Here is a 17,211-nt window from a genome sequence, read left to right as displayed (position 1 = left end):
TACTACTTCTTTCACCCCATGGCTCTCCCCTGAAAAACCTTCTCTGACCCCGACTACTGTCACCACTCTAGGCAGCAAACCTCCTCTTTTTCTGTCTATTCATCTCTGTCTCTGTTGTTTGGGTTCACACGGCAGCAACAAAGAGTATGTCCGTGCCTGCATCTTCCTGGCGCAAGTCTCAAGTCGGGTCAGTCAGCAAGTCAGGTCAGTCAGAACTGTACGGTTGATACATTCTGCATGAGACAAATGGAGACAACATGCAAAAGTAACAATATTAATAAGGGTTGCACGGGTAAAGTAGAAAGTATGAAACACTGATCAGTAATGTTGAAGACTCATGAAAGGCAAATACAAGCTCACAAAAAGACATGCAACCTCTATCACAGAGAAAGTGCTAATATCATTACTATACAAAGGTCTGAAAAATTGAGGGAAAAAAATGACAATCTGATAGAAAAATCAGCAAAAGATATGGACAGCTCACAGAAGAGGAAGTGAAAATGGCTCTTAAACATAGGAAAAGACACTCAGCATCATGCAAGAAGAGAAAGGCTAATTAAAACTTCACTGAACCATCACTTCTCACCTACGTTTATCAAATATCCCGACGTTCGACAATGTGTTCTGTGGGTGACGTGGTAGAGGAAGACAACCTCCCACGTTGCAAGTGGTAATACAGAGAACAGCATAGGGGGAAATTTGTCATCCTCTAGGAGTATTATATGTGAGTTTCTCTTTGAGCACGCAATCCTGCTTCTGTGAATTCATCCTAAAGTGGCCATAGCAAAAATAAAGACTGGCTTTTGCATAAGATTTGTCATTATGGCATTATTTCTAATGGTGACAAATTGGAAATACCCAAATATTAAAGAATATGGGACTCATTAGAGAAACAGAAGCATGTCCACAGAGTAGACTATTATGAAACTTTTTTTAAATGAGAAAGATCTCTTCACTAATATGGAGATGTCTTCTGAACATTGCTATGGGAAAAAGCAACATATAGGGGAAAATGTGTGAGAAAGAAGGATCACAGATACATAACCATGTTTGCTTTCATTTGAAAAAAGAAGTATAGTTATATTGCTTCGGATCGGGAAGACTATTGAAAGCTATATAACTGTATGTTGTATATAGTTGAATTTGGAAATGTAAATGTTTTACATATTTAACAAATGAAATAACATCAAAAGAGAAAGGAAAGGCAGTCTCTAAAAATTGAGAACCAACCAGAACAACCTAACTGTAAAACAAACTGACTGCCTAGTGGACTCAGGAAAAAGAATTTAAAAAAGGTTAGAATACAACATTTTGACTCTACCTATTTAGTGGGATATGTTCTAACAAAACATGGAGCTCTGAACGTCCTAAACTTCATGCAATGGTCTTTTAGTAATATTGGCATTATTTTAAGACTATGTATTTAAAATTATATATATATAATAACACAAATAATTTTGTCAGTGGTATTAAGAATCAAGATTTTTCATTTAAAGAAAACAAACTTATATAAACTTTTAAAAAGTTAAGTAGAGATTCCATAATGTTAAATTTGAATTGGAAAGAGCAGTATGAACTTGCGATTTTTTTTTTGAAAAGATGTATTTCCTAACTCTATCATAGAAAAGGCATGGAAGCAATGATAACCCAGTGACCATGAGCTTCCTAGAGGCCAGATTGTGTGCTGTGAATATTACTTCCCACTAGACAGAAGAGTTCCTGGGTGAAATGGCTGCTTCCAAGACAGGAACACGAGATACTCAACATGAAGCTGAGACAATTTATTTGTCAAAAAGCAAAGAAGCTATCAAAGACAAAAGGACAAAGGAGCCAACATGAAGCAGTTTCCAGTGACTAAATATGGGACAGTGCGTTCAAGAAAAAGAGTAAGGAATGCAATTGATTGAAAACCCCAAGTATGTATTTTTTTTAAGATTTTATTTATTTATTTGAGAGAGAGAGAAAGAGAGACAGTGAGAGAGTACAAGCAGGGAGGAGAGGGAAAAGCGGGCTCCCAACAGAGCAAGGAGCCTGATGCGGGGCTTGATCCCAGGACCCTGGGATCATGACCTGAGCCCAAGGCAGATGCTTAACCGACTGAGCCACCCAGGCACCCCTATATTTAAAAAAATATATATATGAGTTTCTGGGGTGCCTGGGTGGCTCAGTTGGTTAAGTGTCTGACTCAGTTTTGGCTCAGGTCATGATCTCAGGTTCATGAGATCGGGCTCCACACTGAGCATGGAGACAGCTTAGGACTCTCTCTCCCTCTGCCCCTCCCCTCCATTCATGTATGCTTTCTCTCTCTCTCAAAAAAAAAAAATTAAAAATTAAAAAAAATATATGAGTTCATGATGATATTCATAACCTTTCATTTCCCCCAAAAAGATGTCTAATAAATCATTGGTCAGCATTGGAATTACTAGGGCACTAACTCCTTACTCTGAAAAATCAGCAATTAAAAGGAATTAAGCATGTATTCTGCCTTCCCTGTACTGTATAAGTCAGGGTAATCACACTTCGGTATAAGGTCACATTAACAGGCTCCCGGTGGACACATCTTTGGCGGGGACCAACACTCAACCCACCACAGTACTCTTTCCCACCAAAAGTTGAACCTGAAACTAAGTCTCCAGGGACACTATCCAAAACAATAGCCACAGTCACATGTATTATTTATATTTAAATTAATTAAAATTAAAAATTTGTACCTTCATCACCCTAGCCACATTTCGAGCGTTCAGTAACCACACACAGCTGCTGTGTTCAACAGGACACACAGAACATTTCCATCGTCACAGAAAGACCTACTGGGCATTGTGGTGCTGGAACTACTCTTCATAAGCAGGAAATACAGGGAATGGAGGAATAAGTTTAATCGCACCACAAAGAGGCAAACAAATCCAGCATGTGGGACCACCTACAGGACAATTGGCCTGGTTTCTGCAACAATTCAGGAGCATGGAACAATTAAAAAGCAAAAAAGAAAAAAAGAGTACAGTTCTTTACAGGAAATGAGACTTAAGAGACGTAACCAAATGTAATGTGCGGATAGTTTTTGGAGCCCGATCGAAATAAATCCACTGAGAAAGAGGGCATGTTTTAGGCACTTGGGAGATTAGTTTATGAACTAGGTATCTAGGTGACATTAAGGAATAATTGTTAATTTTTAAGTGGATAATGTCATTGTTATGTAATGTTCGTGATTTTTTTGTGATGTGTTTTCTGAAGTATATATAGAATAAATGACTAGGATTTGCTTTTAAACTACTTAGCCAAAATTTTTTAAAAAGAAAAATTAGATGCAAACAGTGGCAACATCTTTTATTATTGAACACAGAACCAGATAATGGGTATATCGAGGTTCATTGCACCACATTCTGTACTTTGGGGTACCTGAAAGCTTTCGCTATATAATTTTTTTTAAAAAACGATCATGCTTACATTATTTGTGCTTTTATAAATGAAAGAAACATTCATATTGAAGTCAGGCACCTGGGTGGAATTTAAGAATCCAATTCCTGCCACTTAATACATACATGGTCTCTAACAAAACACCTAACCCTTCTGAACATCCATTTCCTTATCTCTAAAATTGAGACTTGTGTGCCTTGTGAGAAGTGAGTTCCGTAATTGTGGGAAAATTCATCACAAATACTACTCGTGTCTGTTCTTCCTGCCGGACAGATGAAATGCTAATAGGATGGGCTCTTGTTTGTAGTACAACCTCCCTGATTTGGAGTATCAGAAGGGCAGTCTTCATTACAGGATTTTTTTTCTTTTTAATTTCAGCTTTATTTTTAGCTTTTAGATCCAAACAGTTCTCACCGTGTCCACCGCTACAGCTTCACCCATGCCACAGACTTTCCCCCAGGTTATCTTGATAGCCCCCAACTGGTCTCCGTGGCTCTTTTCTTGCCCAGCACCCCCACCACCTTCTCAGTAATAGCACTCAAAGAGATTCCTTTAATGTGTAAGTCAGATCAGATTGCTTCATTGCTTAAAAACTCCCGTTGGCTTCCCACCTCGCTGAGAGTAAAAAACCAGACCTTTAGCGTGGACCTCAAGGCCCTACCTGAGCTAGGCCCTAATTTCCTCTCTGGCCCTCTGACTTCTCACCCCCTCACGCTGGCCTCCTTGCTGTTTTTGGCACTTGCCTGCCTCAGGGCCTTTGTACTTGCTATCCCCGCTACCTGAAATATACTTCCCCAGTTATCTGTGAGCATTTTAGCCTCCTCCTCAAGCCTTTAATTAATATTCCCACATATTACCTTACCACATATTTAGAAGTATAACCCTCGCACTCTGCCCCCAACACTCCTAGCACCTTTGCCTGTTCCATTTTCCTCAGTAGTGCATACTGCCATCTGACATCATTTATTAATTTACCTAGTTAATTTGTTGTCTGTTTCCACCTCCCCTGACTAGAGTATAAATTCTACAAAGACAAGGATTTCTATGCACTGCTCAATCTCAGCAGCAAGATCAAAACTTAAAACCCGTAGGTGCCTGACAAATCTTTATTGAATGATGAATACAGAAACTTGTAATAGACTTAAAACAAGTTGTCTGGTCTTTAGAGGATGTGTTTATGGATCAATAAGAATAATATGTACTTAATCAAAATTAATAGCTGCCTTATAAATTGGTACTTCAGAAGTGTTCAAATTGCTTGAAAAGAGGATGTATTTCCTTAAGCAATTAAGATATTTTCCCAGCAATCATACCCCCATTGTCTTAATTTGTTATAACAATTACTTCCAGGTAATGTATTTAAAAAGGAAAGAAATGATATATAAGTAAACTTAGAATTGATTGCTCCTAATTTGTTAGATTCTATCACGTGTATTTTAAAAGGTATTAATAGCGTCATTGGCATTTTTTGCTTTAATATTTGTTTTCTGTTTTAAGCTTTTTTTAATTGAAGTATAATTTGCATACAGTGAAATACTTAGGTTTCATACAAACAGAAGAAATATTCAATTTTGATGAATGTATATCAAGGTAGAGAATATTTCTATCCCCCAGGAATGTTTCCCATTCTCATCCGCCTGCCTTTCCCCATTCAGTACACCCTCCACTCCAGGAAGTAACCGATCTGATTTCTATCACCACAGGATTGTTTTGCCTAATCTAGAATTTCTTATCATTTGAATCATGTAAGTTTGTGTGTGTGTGTTCAGCTTCTCTCACTGAGCATGATAATTCTGAGATTCACCCCTGTTGTTATTTCAGTAGCTTATTTTTTTTTTGTCACTGTTGCTGATTTATATTCTGTTATATGAATACAATGTTGTTTGGTTATCCATTCTCCTGCTGATGGACATCTTATTTCCGTTTCTCGCTATGATGAATAAAGCTGCTACCAAACATTCTTCAAGGATTTTTGTGGGCCTCTGTTGTTGTTTCTCTTGTGTAAGTATCTGAGAGGTGAATTGTTAGGTCATAGCTTTGGGGCATGTCTAGTTTTATAAGGAGCTCCCAGACCTTTTCCCGAAAGGATCGCATTATTTCATATTTCCAACAGCAGTGTCGAAAGTTCTGGATGCTCCCCATCTTTTCCAGCATTTGGTCTTGTCATTCTTTTTCATTTTGATAAGAGTATTTCATTATGGTTTTAATTTGCATTTCCCTGATGACTTATAATGTTCAGAATGTTTTTATTTGCTTATTGGACATTTCTAGATCTTCCCTTGTAAAGTATCTGTTTAAATCTCTTGCCCAGTTCTAATTGGGTCATTTTTCTTTCTGTTACTAAGTTGCAAGGATTTTTCAGGATTTTTTCATTACAAATCCTTCATTTGATATGTGTGTTACAAATGTTTTCTCTCATTTGCCTGTCATTTTCTTGATGCTTTTTTTTTTTTCAAGATTTTATTTATTTATTTATTTGACAGAGAAAGAGAGAGATAGCGAGAACAGGAACACAAGCAGGGGGAGTAGGAGAGGGAGAAGCAGGCTCCCCGCCCAGCAGCGAGCCCGATGTGGGGCTCGATCCCAGGACCCTGGGATCATGACCTGAGCCGAAGGCAGACGCTTAACGACTGGTCCACCCGGGCGGCTTTTCTTGATGCTTTTTAATGAGAAGGTTTTAATTTTGGTGAAGTTCAATTCAACTTAATAATTTTTTCTTTTATGATCCGTGCTTTCCCTGTCCTCTCTAGGAACTATTTGCCTACCCCAAGGCTGAAAATATTCTCCTTTATTTTGTTCTAGTAGCTTTATTGTGGACTTTCGTTCAGGCCAGTCTTCCATCTTGAATTGATTTTTGTTATGGTAGAATGTAAGAACCAAAGTTCTTGTTTCCCTTGTGGATTTCCCTTATGTATTTTCCAGCACCACTTGTTGAAGAGATTCTCCCTTCTAAATCAAAATGTTTTGGCATGTTTGTTATAAATCCCTTCACCAAATATGTGTGGATATATTACTGGACTCTATCTTGGATTCCATTCATCTACTTGTCTAGTCTTTGCCTTGATTACTGAAGATTTATAGTAAGTCTTAAAGCTAGTAGTATAAATCTTCCAACTTTATTCTTATTTTTCAAAATTATTTTGGCTATTTTTGCCCTTCACTTTCCAAATCAATTTTAAAATCACATTGCTAATTTTTGGAAAATAAACCTGAGAGGAGTTTGATTGGAATGACATTGATCTGTTCATTTGGATGAAATGACATCTTGCAATATTGACTTTTCTGATCCACAAGCAAGCTAGAATTCTCCATTTATTTAGATCTTTAACTTCCCTCAGGAGTATTTTATTGTCTTCAGGGTAGAGGAAGTGTACATCTTTTGTTAAATTTATTCCTAAATTTGTAATGTTCTTTAATCCTATTTTAAATGGTATCATTCTCTTGATTTTGTTGTCTAACCATTCACTACTAGTGCAAAAAATACAATTGACTTTTCTAGGTGCAACTTGTATCCTATGACCTTAATAATAAAAACTATAATTCAAGAATATTGCCCTGTTCAAAAAATATGCTTAATTTGTTTATCAAAAGTAGTATCAAGCCAGAATAACTTTTCTAAGTAAAATTATTATGGACTTTAAAGAAAAGAATTTGATGAGCTAAGCGAAAAGGGTAAGTTACTGTAAGTAATTTATAAGAGAAATAGAATTAGATTATCATCCTGCTTTTCAATGGCAACATTTTGTCATAAGAAAATGGTGTCACATATTTTAAATATCCAAGGGGAAAGGTGGATAATTTTATATTCAGCAAAAGTGGCTGTCAAGTATAAAAGGCATACTGTTATCAACTGAAGAAACACTGTCCCGTGAATTCTTCCTGAGGAATCTAGTAGATGACTCCATATTCATTGACATTAGGACTGTGGTCTTTATTAAATATATATTTATTTTATTTTAACATATTAAATATATAGTTACTTGTAGTGCTCAGAGTAAATGAGAGTTGAACTGAATTCTGGCATGTAGCTGCTATATGTTTAACAATGTGGGCATAATACAACTACAAAAATGGAGGGATGACAGGAAGAGTATATGGAAAGCGGAGTTTAACTCTTTAATAATCATTTTGTGAGTGGTAGTATTTGGTATTACTACTGTGAAGCTGTTATCTATGTAATACAGAGTAGAGCAAGTTGTAATCATAGGATATTTAGTTCTAGCATTCCCTGTGTCTTGAGGAGCAGGATTCTTAATGTGGAAGAAAGGAGATACATATATAATATAGAAATATAGCGGTGGTTGCAATGGAGAGAGACCCCCCCCTGGAGACTTTCTGAGGTATCCTGCAAAGGTCTATTTCCTGACCTCAGGGATAGTTACAGACATGTTTGCTTTATAGCCGCTCTTGGATGCATAGATTTGTTTTGCACAGTGCTCGCTTCGGCAGCACATATACTAAAATTGTTTTGCACAAATTTCTATATCTTTGTTTCGTTTTATAATGGAAGGGTAAATAAACAAATGAAAAAAGGTACAACAAAATTTTCAATATTAAATTTATCTTACACAAACCTTACAGAAATCTGCCAATAACTTTTACTAAATGTGTTCCTGTTGCGGGGGAGCTGTAGGTGGATGACTCAAACCATTCTGTTCTACCACGTCGGACTTGCACCCCAGCATTAAGTAAATCATGCACTCCCATGCCCCTTTGCTTGTGTCCCTCCTTCTGACTAGAGTGTCTCACACCGTTTCTACATCTCTTCCGTCCTCCTGGAACGAGGTGGACAAGTTCCTTCAAAACCCAGTTCATGTGGCACCACCTTCATGATCCCCCCTCATAGCCCGAGGCTGAACTGACTCTGATCCCTTGTACAGGTAGTATCTTTGTCATCCCATTGAATTGTAGTTACATGTTTATATCTCCCTGATAGTCAGGGACTGAGGATTTTTCTTTTTTTCTTTCTACTATACAATATGGTATCAGTATGAGTGAATAAATCAATTAGCCAGAATTAACAGAAAACTCACATGACCCTCAAGGAGCTTGTAGTCTAGTTCTGGAGAAATAAATAAAAAATGCTTTTGTTTGTTTTACAAAGTAACATATAAAAGTTACAGATTAATAGAGAATTTACTGAATACATGGGTTGAATAGGAGAATTGTTGAGATCAATATGGAGCTGTAAAAGTGCCTAAAATGCATTTTAAATGAGTAAAGTTAAATCCTTATTCTAGAAATCGAGTCAAATATTTGATAAATGGAGAATGGATACTCTAGGCAAAAGCAGTTGTTTTTGACCAAACAAATGTTCAATGAACAGTAATTTGAAGAAAATTTGCCCAAGACAAAGGCTGGGCGCCTGGGTGGCGCAGTTGGTTAAGCGACTGCCTTCGGCTCAGGCCATGTTCCTGGAGTCCCGGGATCGAGTCCCGTGTCAGGCTCCCTGCTCGGCGGGGAGCCTGCTTCTCCCTCTGACCCTCCCCCTCTCATGCTCTCTCTATCTCATTCTCTCTCTCAAATAAATAAATAAAATTAAAAAAAAAAAGACAAAGGCTGCCTGCTATTGCCTGTTTAATTTTTTTTTTTAAGTTTTGATTCACTGTAATAGTCAATATGTAGTTGTAAGGGACTGTTCCATATTTTTGAAATTTTTTAAATTATCCTAAAAAAGTATAAAAATTCAAATAGTGTACCTCCAATTCCACTTTCAAGAGGTCATCGCCGTTATGAATTTTTTTGTGTCCTTCCAGACATTTTCTGTGCATATGCAAGAATTATGTGATACCTCATACAAATACCTCTCTCTGTCTTGGCCCATATGTGTATGTTACTTCCTTTTCGTGTGGGAATAGGACGACTGTATTTTTTGGCCGAACCATATGTCTTTCTAGTCCCCTATCACTGCACATTTAGGCTATTTGTCATTTTTTCACTATTTCAGTATCATATAGTATGTTTTTCTTTTTTATCTTATCTGGAATTCTGTAGTTACAATAAAGACATTTGTTCCATTTTCATTTACTGCCATAAAAGATAAATCTGGCCATCTGATTTTATGTTACTTTTTTGCTGCTTCTGCTTTCTATCTTTTTTAAAGATTTTTATTTATTTGAGAGAAAGAGAGACCAGGAAAGGGGGCAACAGGAGAGGGAGAGAGAGAATCCCAAGCAGACTCCCCACTGAAGCATACAGCCTGACACAGGGCTCGACCTCACAACCCTGAGATCATGACCTGAATCAAAATCCAGCTTAACTGACCGAGCCACCCAGGCAGCCCCTGTTTTCTATTTTTTCTATGGTTGGAGTTTTATTTCATACATTTCTCTTCTGATAATTTGTTTTTTTAGTAGCTTTTCTATAGTAATATTTAATATACTCCGCCCTCTGTTTCCTGCTTTATCCACTTTCAACAGTCACTACCAATGCCTGCTCTATAAGGTGAGGTAATGAATACACCTGAATGTTAATGCTTTCTCCTACACATCCTTATTGGTTTCTGATTTTCACTAATGATTATTATTTTTATATTGTCAGAGTTTATCATATTTATGTTTTTCCATAACTATGTCGCTACAAACATTTAACCTTTAACCTAAGGTTAAGGTACCGCTCACCTTCACACCTGTCATCCCACAGCCTTATTAAGTTGAATTCCTCATTTTGATTCAATTTTTGGTTGACTGCTTTTAATTGTTAAGTAGTTTTTCACAGTGGGTCAACAAGCTCTACTCCCTGAAATGTTTGAGAATATTCTTCTTTTGGCTTTATTTATGTTTGAGGCTAGCCTGAATTTTTAGACAACTTGATTTTTCTCCTTCTCAAAACAAAAGGTATGCATACTATGTGCAATAACCCCTAATATTTTTCTCTTTTATTGTATTTAATTTTTCAAATGCTTGTTATGACCCATTAAATTAATATCACGTTATATAGTGTTTAAAAAAATTTTTTTAAATCTGTGCTAGAGGACATGGAGGATGTAGAGATCTAAGGTCACCAGCAACTTCAATTCCGTATGTTCTTTCAAAATATCTTCTTGCTACATCTGCTGGGTGCACACCCTGGGGGCTTGTTTTCCATGGTTTTCCTTTTTTTTTTTTAATTTTTTATTGTTATGTTAATCACCATATATTACATCATTAGTTTTTGATGCAGTGTTCCATGATTCATTGTTTGTTCATAACACCCAGTGCTCCATGCAGAATGTGCCCTCTTTAATACCCATCACCAGGCTAACCCATGCCCCTACCCTCCTCCCCTCTAGAACCCTCAGTTTGTTTTTCAGAGTCCATCATCTCTCATGGTTCGTCTCCCCCTCTGACATACTCCCCTTTTCTTCCTCTCCTGTTATCTTCTTCTTTTTCTTTTTTCTTAAAATATGTTGCGTTATTTGTTTCAGAAGTACAGATCTGTGATTCAACAGTCTTGTACAATTCACAGCGCTCACCGTAGCACATACCCTCCCCAATGTCTATCACCCAGCCACCCCATCCCTCCCACCCCCCACCATTCCAGCAACACTCAGTTTGTTTCCTGAGATTAAGAATTCCTCATATCAGTGAGGTCAGCAGATCAAGCTGAAAGAGATCAGCTTGCTTAGTGAAGCCTCTTAGATTATTGGTTTTATTTTGATGAGTTTGTGTTTGTTTATCTCTGCTCTGCTAATTCTGCCTGTCAGCTACAAAATAGGTTGGAGCTTCTTTTCTCTTCTCTCTTTTTATTCCAAGAAGTTTCTTCAGTGGAGGAGGAACTATATCTCTCAGAGGAAATATCTCTCTTCTAGCTCCACCTCTCCTCCACTCTTCAGTTGGAACCTCACAAGGATTTACCCCACAATTACAAAGGATCCTAAACCTGCCTTCAAACTATTGTTTTCTAAATAGAAGTTTATTTTCTGTAATCTTGATCTTACTTTCAGTGAAATGTATACCTTGCTAGAGAGGTAGGCATGTATCAACTCTTAATGAACTCCCCCTTTTGGGTTGAGTCCAAATTTCATTGCATGGTGTTAAGATTTATGGTCATTTGCTAATTCCATTGTGTAGATGGAATTTTGTCTTCCCAATTTCTCAATTGTTTGTCCATTTAGAGTTTGAGGGAGGAAGTAGAGTAACCATACTCTTACTCCATCATTTACTATAATCTCTTGTTAGAGATCCTTGATCTGACAGAGCTAAATTCTTTGGGGAAGATTATCCAACAGCCTTTTAAGGTATAGATTAAAGTGGCACAAGGTGACATACCAAAAAATGTTAGAATAATCTAGGCCAGCACAATCCAATAGAACTTTCTGCAATGATAGAAGTAGTCTATATCTATCTGCATTGTCTGATATAGTAGTCACGAGCCACGTGTGGCTATTGAGCATTTGAAATGTGATTTGTGACAGTGAGAAGCTGAACTTTACATTTTATTTAACTGTAATTAATTCTAATTTAAATGTATACAGCATCATGTGGCTAGTGGCCACCGTATTGGACAGTGCACAGCTAAGCAATATAATGCCTAAATACTAGAGTTTGTCTAAAGAAATGGAAATAAAAGAGGATATCCAAGAGTTATAATGGAAGAAAAGAAACAACAATGCTTTTGTAAGGAAAGAGAGAGAAGAAATTGTGCTGGGGAGAATGGGGAAGCTGGTGGTACCATCCTATAAAAAAGATATTTTGTCAAGAGCTGTTTTGAAAGATAGATATTTTAACAGGTTGAGTTACCAGTGATAAGAAGACCTTGAAGTGGAAAGGACTCTAAACAATTAGAATTCTCACACTGAATTGGGGCAGAGAGAGGTCAGAGCTACCAAAAACAAAAAAATCTATTTCCTCCACATTTCTCGCCGGCGAGAGTCTCTTCTGCCTCCATACACCCCTTTTCAGATTGCTTTGTCCTCCCCCACGTGGAGAGACCCTGATATATGGCATAATAATGACGGTTTGGAGAAATTACTGTTTCACCTACTGAGTGATTAATATGAAATTAGTTACTGAAACCCTCAGTGGTGCAGAGAGGATCAAGGAGAAATTTAGTTTTGTTTTAGAAGGAAAAAAATACAAGATAAAATACTGCTTTGCACACACAGAGTACTTTTCATCTGAGAATCTTTACATACCTAGCAAGCCTAATTAATGAGAAAACCTCTAAGACAGAGAAGTGATGAGCTAAGGAGCACAGATACTGGTGTTCTATTTCTGTGACTTTTAAAAACCAGGCTTGGTGTTCTCTGCTTTCATTAACGCACAAGTGTAGCTTTATGCAGCACCCACGAGATGTTCACCTTTCTGCTGAATGATTTCTCATGCAGGTATCGCACTGAGGAGGCGTAGTAACCACACAGAATCCCACCCCCTGACCTTATTGATGCCCTGCGCTCTCTTTGCCGTGGAAATCCATCCCTATCATCATAGTGCAGCGAGCGCTCTCTGATAATCCAGTCTGCACTGTCCCGGAAAGATCGGTTTTGTTGCAGAAGAGAGCAAGTTATCTTCTTTATAAAAAATTATTCAAAACAAACACCCGTGAATCTAGGACTAATGTGCACTGAACGGGGACAGGCAGGGCTTCTTAACAGGTACCCTACCGTGTAATCTTCCTTTCATCTTCATTCAAAATCCCTTGGAGAGTCAAGCTCCTCTTTACAAAAATATCAATTCTTCTAATGACTTATGTGTAGGATACATGATTTGACTTAGTCAAAGAGATATGCAATAATGTACCCTGGCATTTATTTTCATCTTTTGTGACTTGGGGATAGATGCTGGATTTTTGTCCTATACCTTCTTCTTCGTGTTTTTTTCCCCCTTCCCTTCTCTCCACTTAAAAAAAAGGGGAGGGGGGCCATTCTGGCAAAAGAGAAAATACCTTGAAAGATAAAGATGATGGCTTTTAAAGATTTTTACAAAGAGTTTGATGTTCTGTAAAATAAAGCTAGCTGCCCTGTGCAAAAATAGCTGTTTTTGCTTAAAGAGGAGAAGGTACTGAGAGAGTTCAGTTTTTGTTTTTTTAATTCATCCAAGGTCTCTATACATGTGTCCAGGCATGTACAGATCCTTCATTTCTAGCCCAGAGCCCTCTTGTATTCTCAGAGCCCAGGATTCAGGCTTGTCCCCATCTGCTCCTGACTTCTTCCTCTGGCTGCCAGAGCCAGCATTGCCGGGCTTCTCTCAGAGTGCACCCTGTTTGCCCAGTGATGTAAGGTTACCTTCTTTCCTCATTAGCACAGAACACCTCCTGACACCATCACATCACCATTGTCCAATAAGATGCCACAGTGACCTTTCCATTTTAACACATAACTGAGAATTTAGGAGAGCTGATCTAACACTTTCCAGATTAAATGTCAAATTCTTAAAATTCAGATGGATTTGGAATCCACCTACGTATATTTCCTACTCCCATTCCCAGTAGTCTACACAGGACACTGATTAGCAGTAGCATTTTGTAATATCACTTAAGGCTTGAGCACCGTGGAGTTCTGCCAGTAATGTTTAATTCACTTATATGTGCCAATTCATCTCTGTCAGGAGCCTATTAATTTCTTCAGTATTTTACTCTGTCCCTAGCCCCTATATAATGAGACACCATGATCCCCATTTGTGTGACCAAAAAACTTAGAGTCTCTCATAAATTACCTCGGATCCCACTGTTTCCAGTGACCAGAAAGCCTCTGTATTTCTTTTTCATATTTAAATCAATTTCGCAAGCTCTTTCCTTTAAAAGAATACACTAGAACTCCGGGGTACCAAATAGTGAAATCTTAGCCAAAGTATGTGATTCTGATGGGCTCTTTAACATACATCCCTCTCCCGAGGAAGACTTCCATATTATCTTCCACACTCACTGTTCGCACAGGCACATCCATTTGTAGGAAGGGAACGTTAATAAATATCAGCCTCTGACTCTGCAGTCAGCACACTCATCTGTGGGCAAGATGTCAAAATACATATTCCATGGCTATAAAAGTCAAGAGCCCCTAACAAATAAAGGTCAGAGATATAAAATTAACCCCACTGATACGCCATTGGCATCTCTATATGGTGTGATCTTGGGTTAACAGGAGAATAACAGCTAAGTGACTGACTAGGAGAAATCAACATAGATTCAGAAGAGTCTGTCATTGTATTACCACATAAAACTCACATATGTCTCTGCTACCTGTTCTACATTTTTTTCAGGATTGGAGCAAAACATCAGGAGCTAAGGGAAAAGCAGGCAAGAGGTCTTATTGATTATGCTACTGGTGCAGCTGGATCACTGCATGATATGGACGATGATGAAATGGACCCCAACTATGCCAGAGTGAACCACTTCCGGGAACCATGTGCATCAGCAAGCGTCTATAGATCACCATCTCCACCTCGGGCTGGACCCCTGGGTTACCATCGGGATGGCCGTCCTCTCTCTCCAGAGAGAGACCACTTAGAGGGTCTCTATGCCAAGGTCAACAAGCCATATCATCCACCAGTGCCAGTTGACAGGTAATATAACTTATTGAAAGACAAATATAGCTTTAATTCAGTGAGTTTCAAGTCATCTCTCCTGCTGAAGCCAATAAAAATATATCCTTTTAATCTATTAAAACTGAAATGAGATAGTCCCCTTGGTAAGAGCTAGGCTTTGACCCACCCGTAAGCTATCAGCCATCAAAAATAAAACAAAAAACCAGTCATAAGGTGGCATGAATGAATGGTAGTCGTTGAGGTCATGGTGCAACAGGGAGCAGTTTTTGAAAGGATATTGTGGCAGAGGACTAATGAAAACTTTGAAGGAATAATGTCCTTTCTCCTACAAGTCCTACTGTGAAAGACTAATTTGAGAAGATATCCTAACACTGGGAGGTGAGGAGTCAGAGAATGGTGGCTTCTACGGAGGTATAATGGAGCTGGAATTCCGGAGAGCTGCAGAGGTGCAGAGGACCTTGAAAAGCAAGGTTGGGATTTTACACTCAAGGAAAATGTGATCCTATGTAGATGTTCATGGATTATCAGAGGTAGAAAAGGAGATAATCTTGGCAATAGGAGTTTGATGAAGTAGAGAAAGGTAAGAGGTGACAAGGCCAAGGATCTTTAGGCTTAGCAGCTAAGGAAAGAGATAATAAGACCATCTGTCAGCACAATTGAAGTAAGTAGGGAACAAAATGATTTCAGCCCCACCTCCTGCCACAAATAAAATGTCTCATCTCTTGAAAGGCTGATATAAGAGTGTTTTAGTCAATATACATTGTTAGGTGACCCCTGGAATTACACACGCAAGGAATGAGTTGACTGACCTTGGCTTAATCTGGCTGCAGCTTGAATTCTGGAGGGAGGAGGTGAGGGGGAAGGGTGGCAGGCACAAAGAGCTCTCATTCTAGATGAAAAAAAGACTTGTTTTCCAAATTTCTTTTGCTTCTGACAACCACCCAGTCCCTATTAGTAACCAGCTTTTGTGCGATAGCATGATATATTGCATCTGTTTACCGTTTACATTTCCCCAGCTGGGTGATATTATGCACTTTCAATTAGGTTGGGGAGAGGAAGGGAAATCATGGCATTTTTATGCAGACTGTAAAGTGTAGCTTCACAAGACTGATTACCTTTCAGAGCCTTTCCAATAACCAAGTGGGAAGGAAGGAACAATTTTTAATCCTTACTGTCAAGCTTCCAGGTTGATAGTATTAAAGAAAGATGGTCAAGTTTTTCTTTGGGATAAAATGAAAATATAAATTCCTATGACTGTGTGAGACAGCCCCAATAACTAAACTGTTAATTCAAACGACTGATTAAGAGTTGGCCTTTTCTTCTAAGCCTTCATCTAGGGTTGAATTTTTTTTCATGTAAATGATAATACCACTCATGAGTCTCTTCTGGCCCTGACCAAAGCCCATCTTATTTTCCCTAAATCAGACAGGTCTTCATAGCAATCGCCTTTGCACATGCCCACCGCTAGAATCCCAGCACAGAGGGACTGTTTCTAGGAACCTCAAAGCCAATAATTCCCTGTACTAATTCCATGGAAATAAACACAAGACATTCTATTAAAGAAAAAAAAAGTTCACTGGCCAAATGCATCTGGAGAATTCTGGAGTACGCCCCACCGAGCAGGTTTTCTTACTGCAGTCTTCGTACCCCCAATATGCTAACATGCATTGTAAGCCTCTAAAAGGAGCATACAACAATCAGCGCTATCACTTGCTAAATTTTTGTCACCTAACGCTTATTTTGTTTTTCCAGATCCTATGGTTGTTCTTTGGAACAGGAGGAGACTCTATCCTAAGCTAATTTTCGCCCATGTAGATTTGCCCCGTAAAGAAATTTCTTAAGATTATGTTCCCTGTAGCCAGTACAGAATCATATAATAAAAAATGTTATTTACTCCCCAGCCCAGACAGATGTGTAAGTGATCGTCTTTCCTTCGGCTCCCATTGTATTAATAAATGATCTAAAGCTCTGTCTTCAGTGGAGTTTTAGTCACTTGTCATATTTTTGGATAATAGATCAAAGTATGACTCTTTATGCCAGAATTATCTTTATTCTGTTCTTATCTTTCATTATATTTGAAGATCATTCTGCTACTTGTTCTTTAAGTCTTAAAATGAGCAGTTTTTGTCTCGGCACACCATACGCACTCACTCATCATCATCATTGTTAATGTTATTGCTGTCCTTTATCATGAAATTCTCAACCTCCCTGGTATGCCTGGGAACAAGGTGAGTCTAAGAGGAGTGTTGCTGTGGGCATATCTCACACGGTGTCTATAAGTAGGAACCATGAGTTCTAAACCTACCGTATGTACAGTTAGAGGCATGTCATTCAT

At 38.2% G+C, this 17,211-nt stretch overlaps 1 protein-coding gene across 2 annotated transcripts in view; it reads left to right on the top strand.

Annotated features, from left to right (window-relative positions):
* PARD3B (par-3 family cell polarity regulator beta) overlaps positions 1–17,211 on the top strand; it is a 1,008,697-nt gene that overhangs the window by 842,381 nt on the left and 149,105 nt on the right. Inside the window, exons 20-21 of one of the 2 annotated variants that reach the window (XM_088021577.1) lie at positions 14,592–14,894; positions 16,629–16,793. In XM_088021577.1, the coding sequence (XP_087877703.1) occupies positions 14,592–14,894; positions 16,629–16,671 (346 nt within the window). In that variant the 3' untranslated portion in view covers positions 16,672–16,793. Of the gene's footprint in view, positions 1–14,591; positions 14,895–16,628; positions 16,794–17,211 lie in introns of those variants that run through there. The other variant, XM_028112243.2, reaches the window with a different exon arrangement.

This window comes from Eumetopias jubatus, unplaced genomic scaffold, assembly GCF_037043125.1.
Source record: "Eumetopias jubatus isolate StellerSeaLion01/CBP00866 unplaced genomic scaffold, mEumJub1_p1.0 scaffold_3, whole genome shotgun sequence".
Taxonomy (NCBI): domain Eukaryota; kingdom Metazoa; phylum Chordata; class Mammalia; order Carnivora; family Otariidae; genus Eumetopias; species Eumetopias jubatus.
This window is presented reverse-complemented; position numbering and strand designations above follow the sequence as displayed.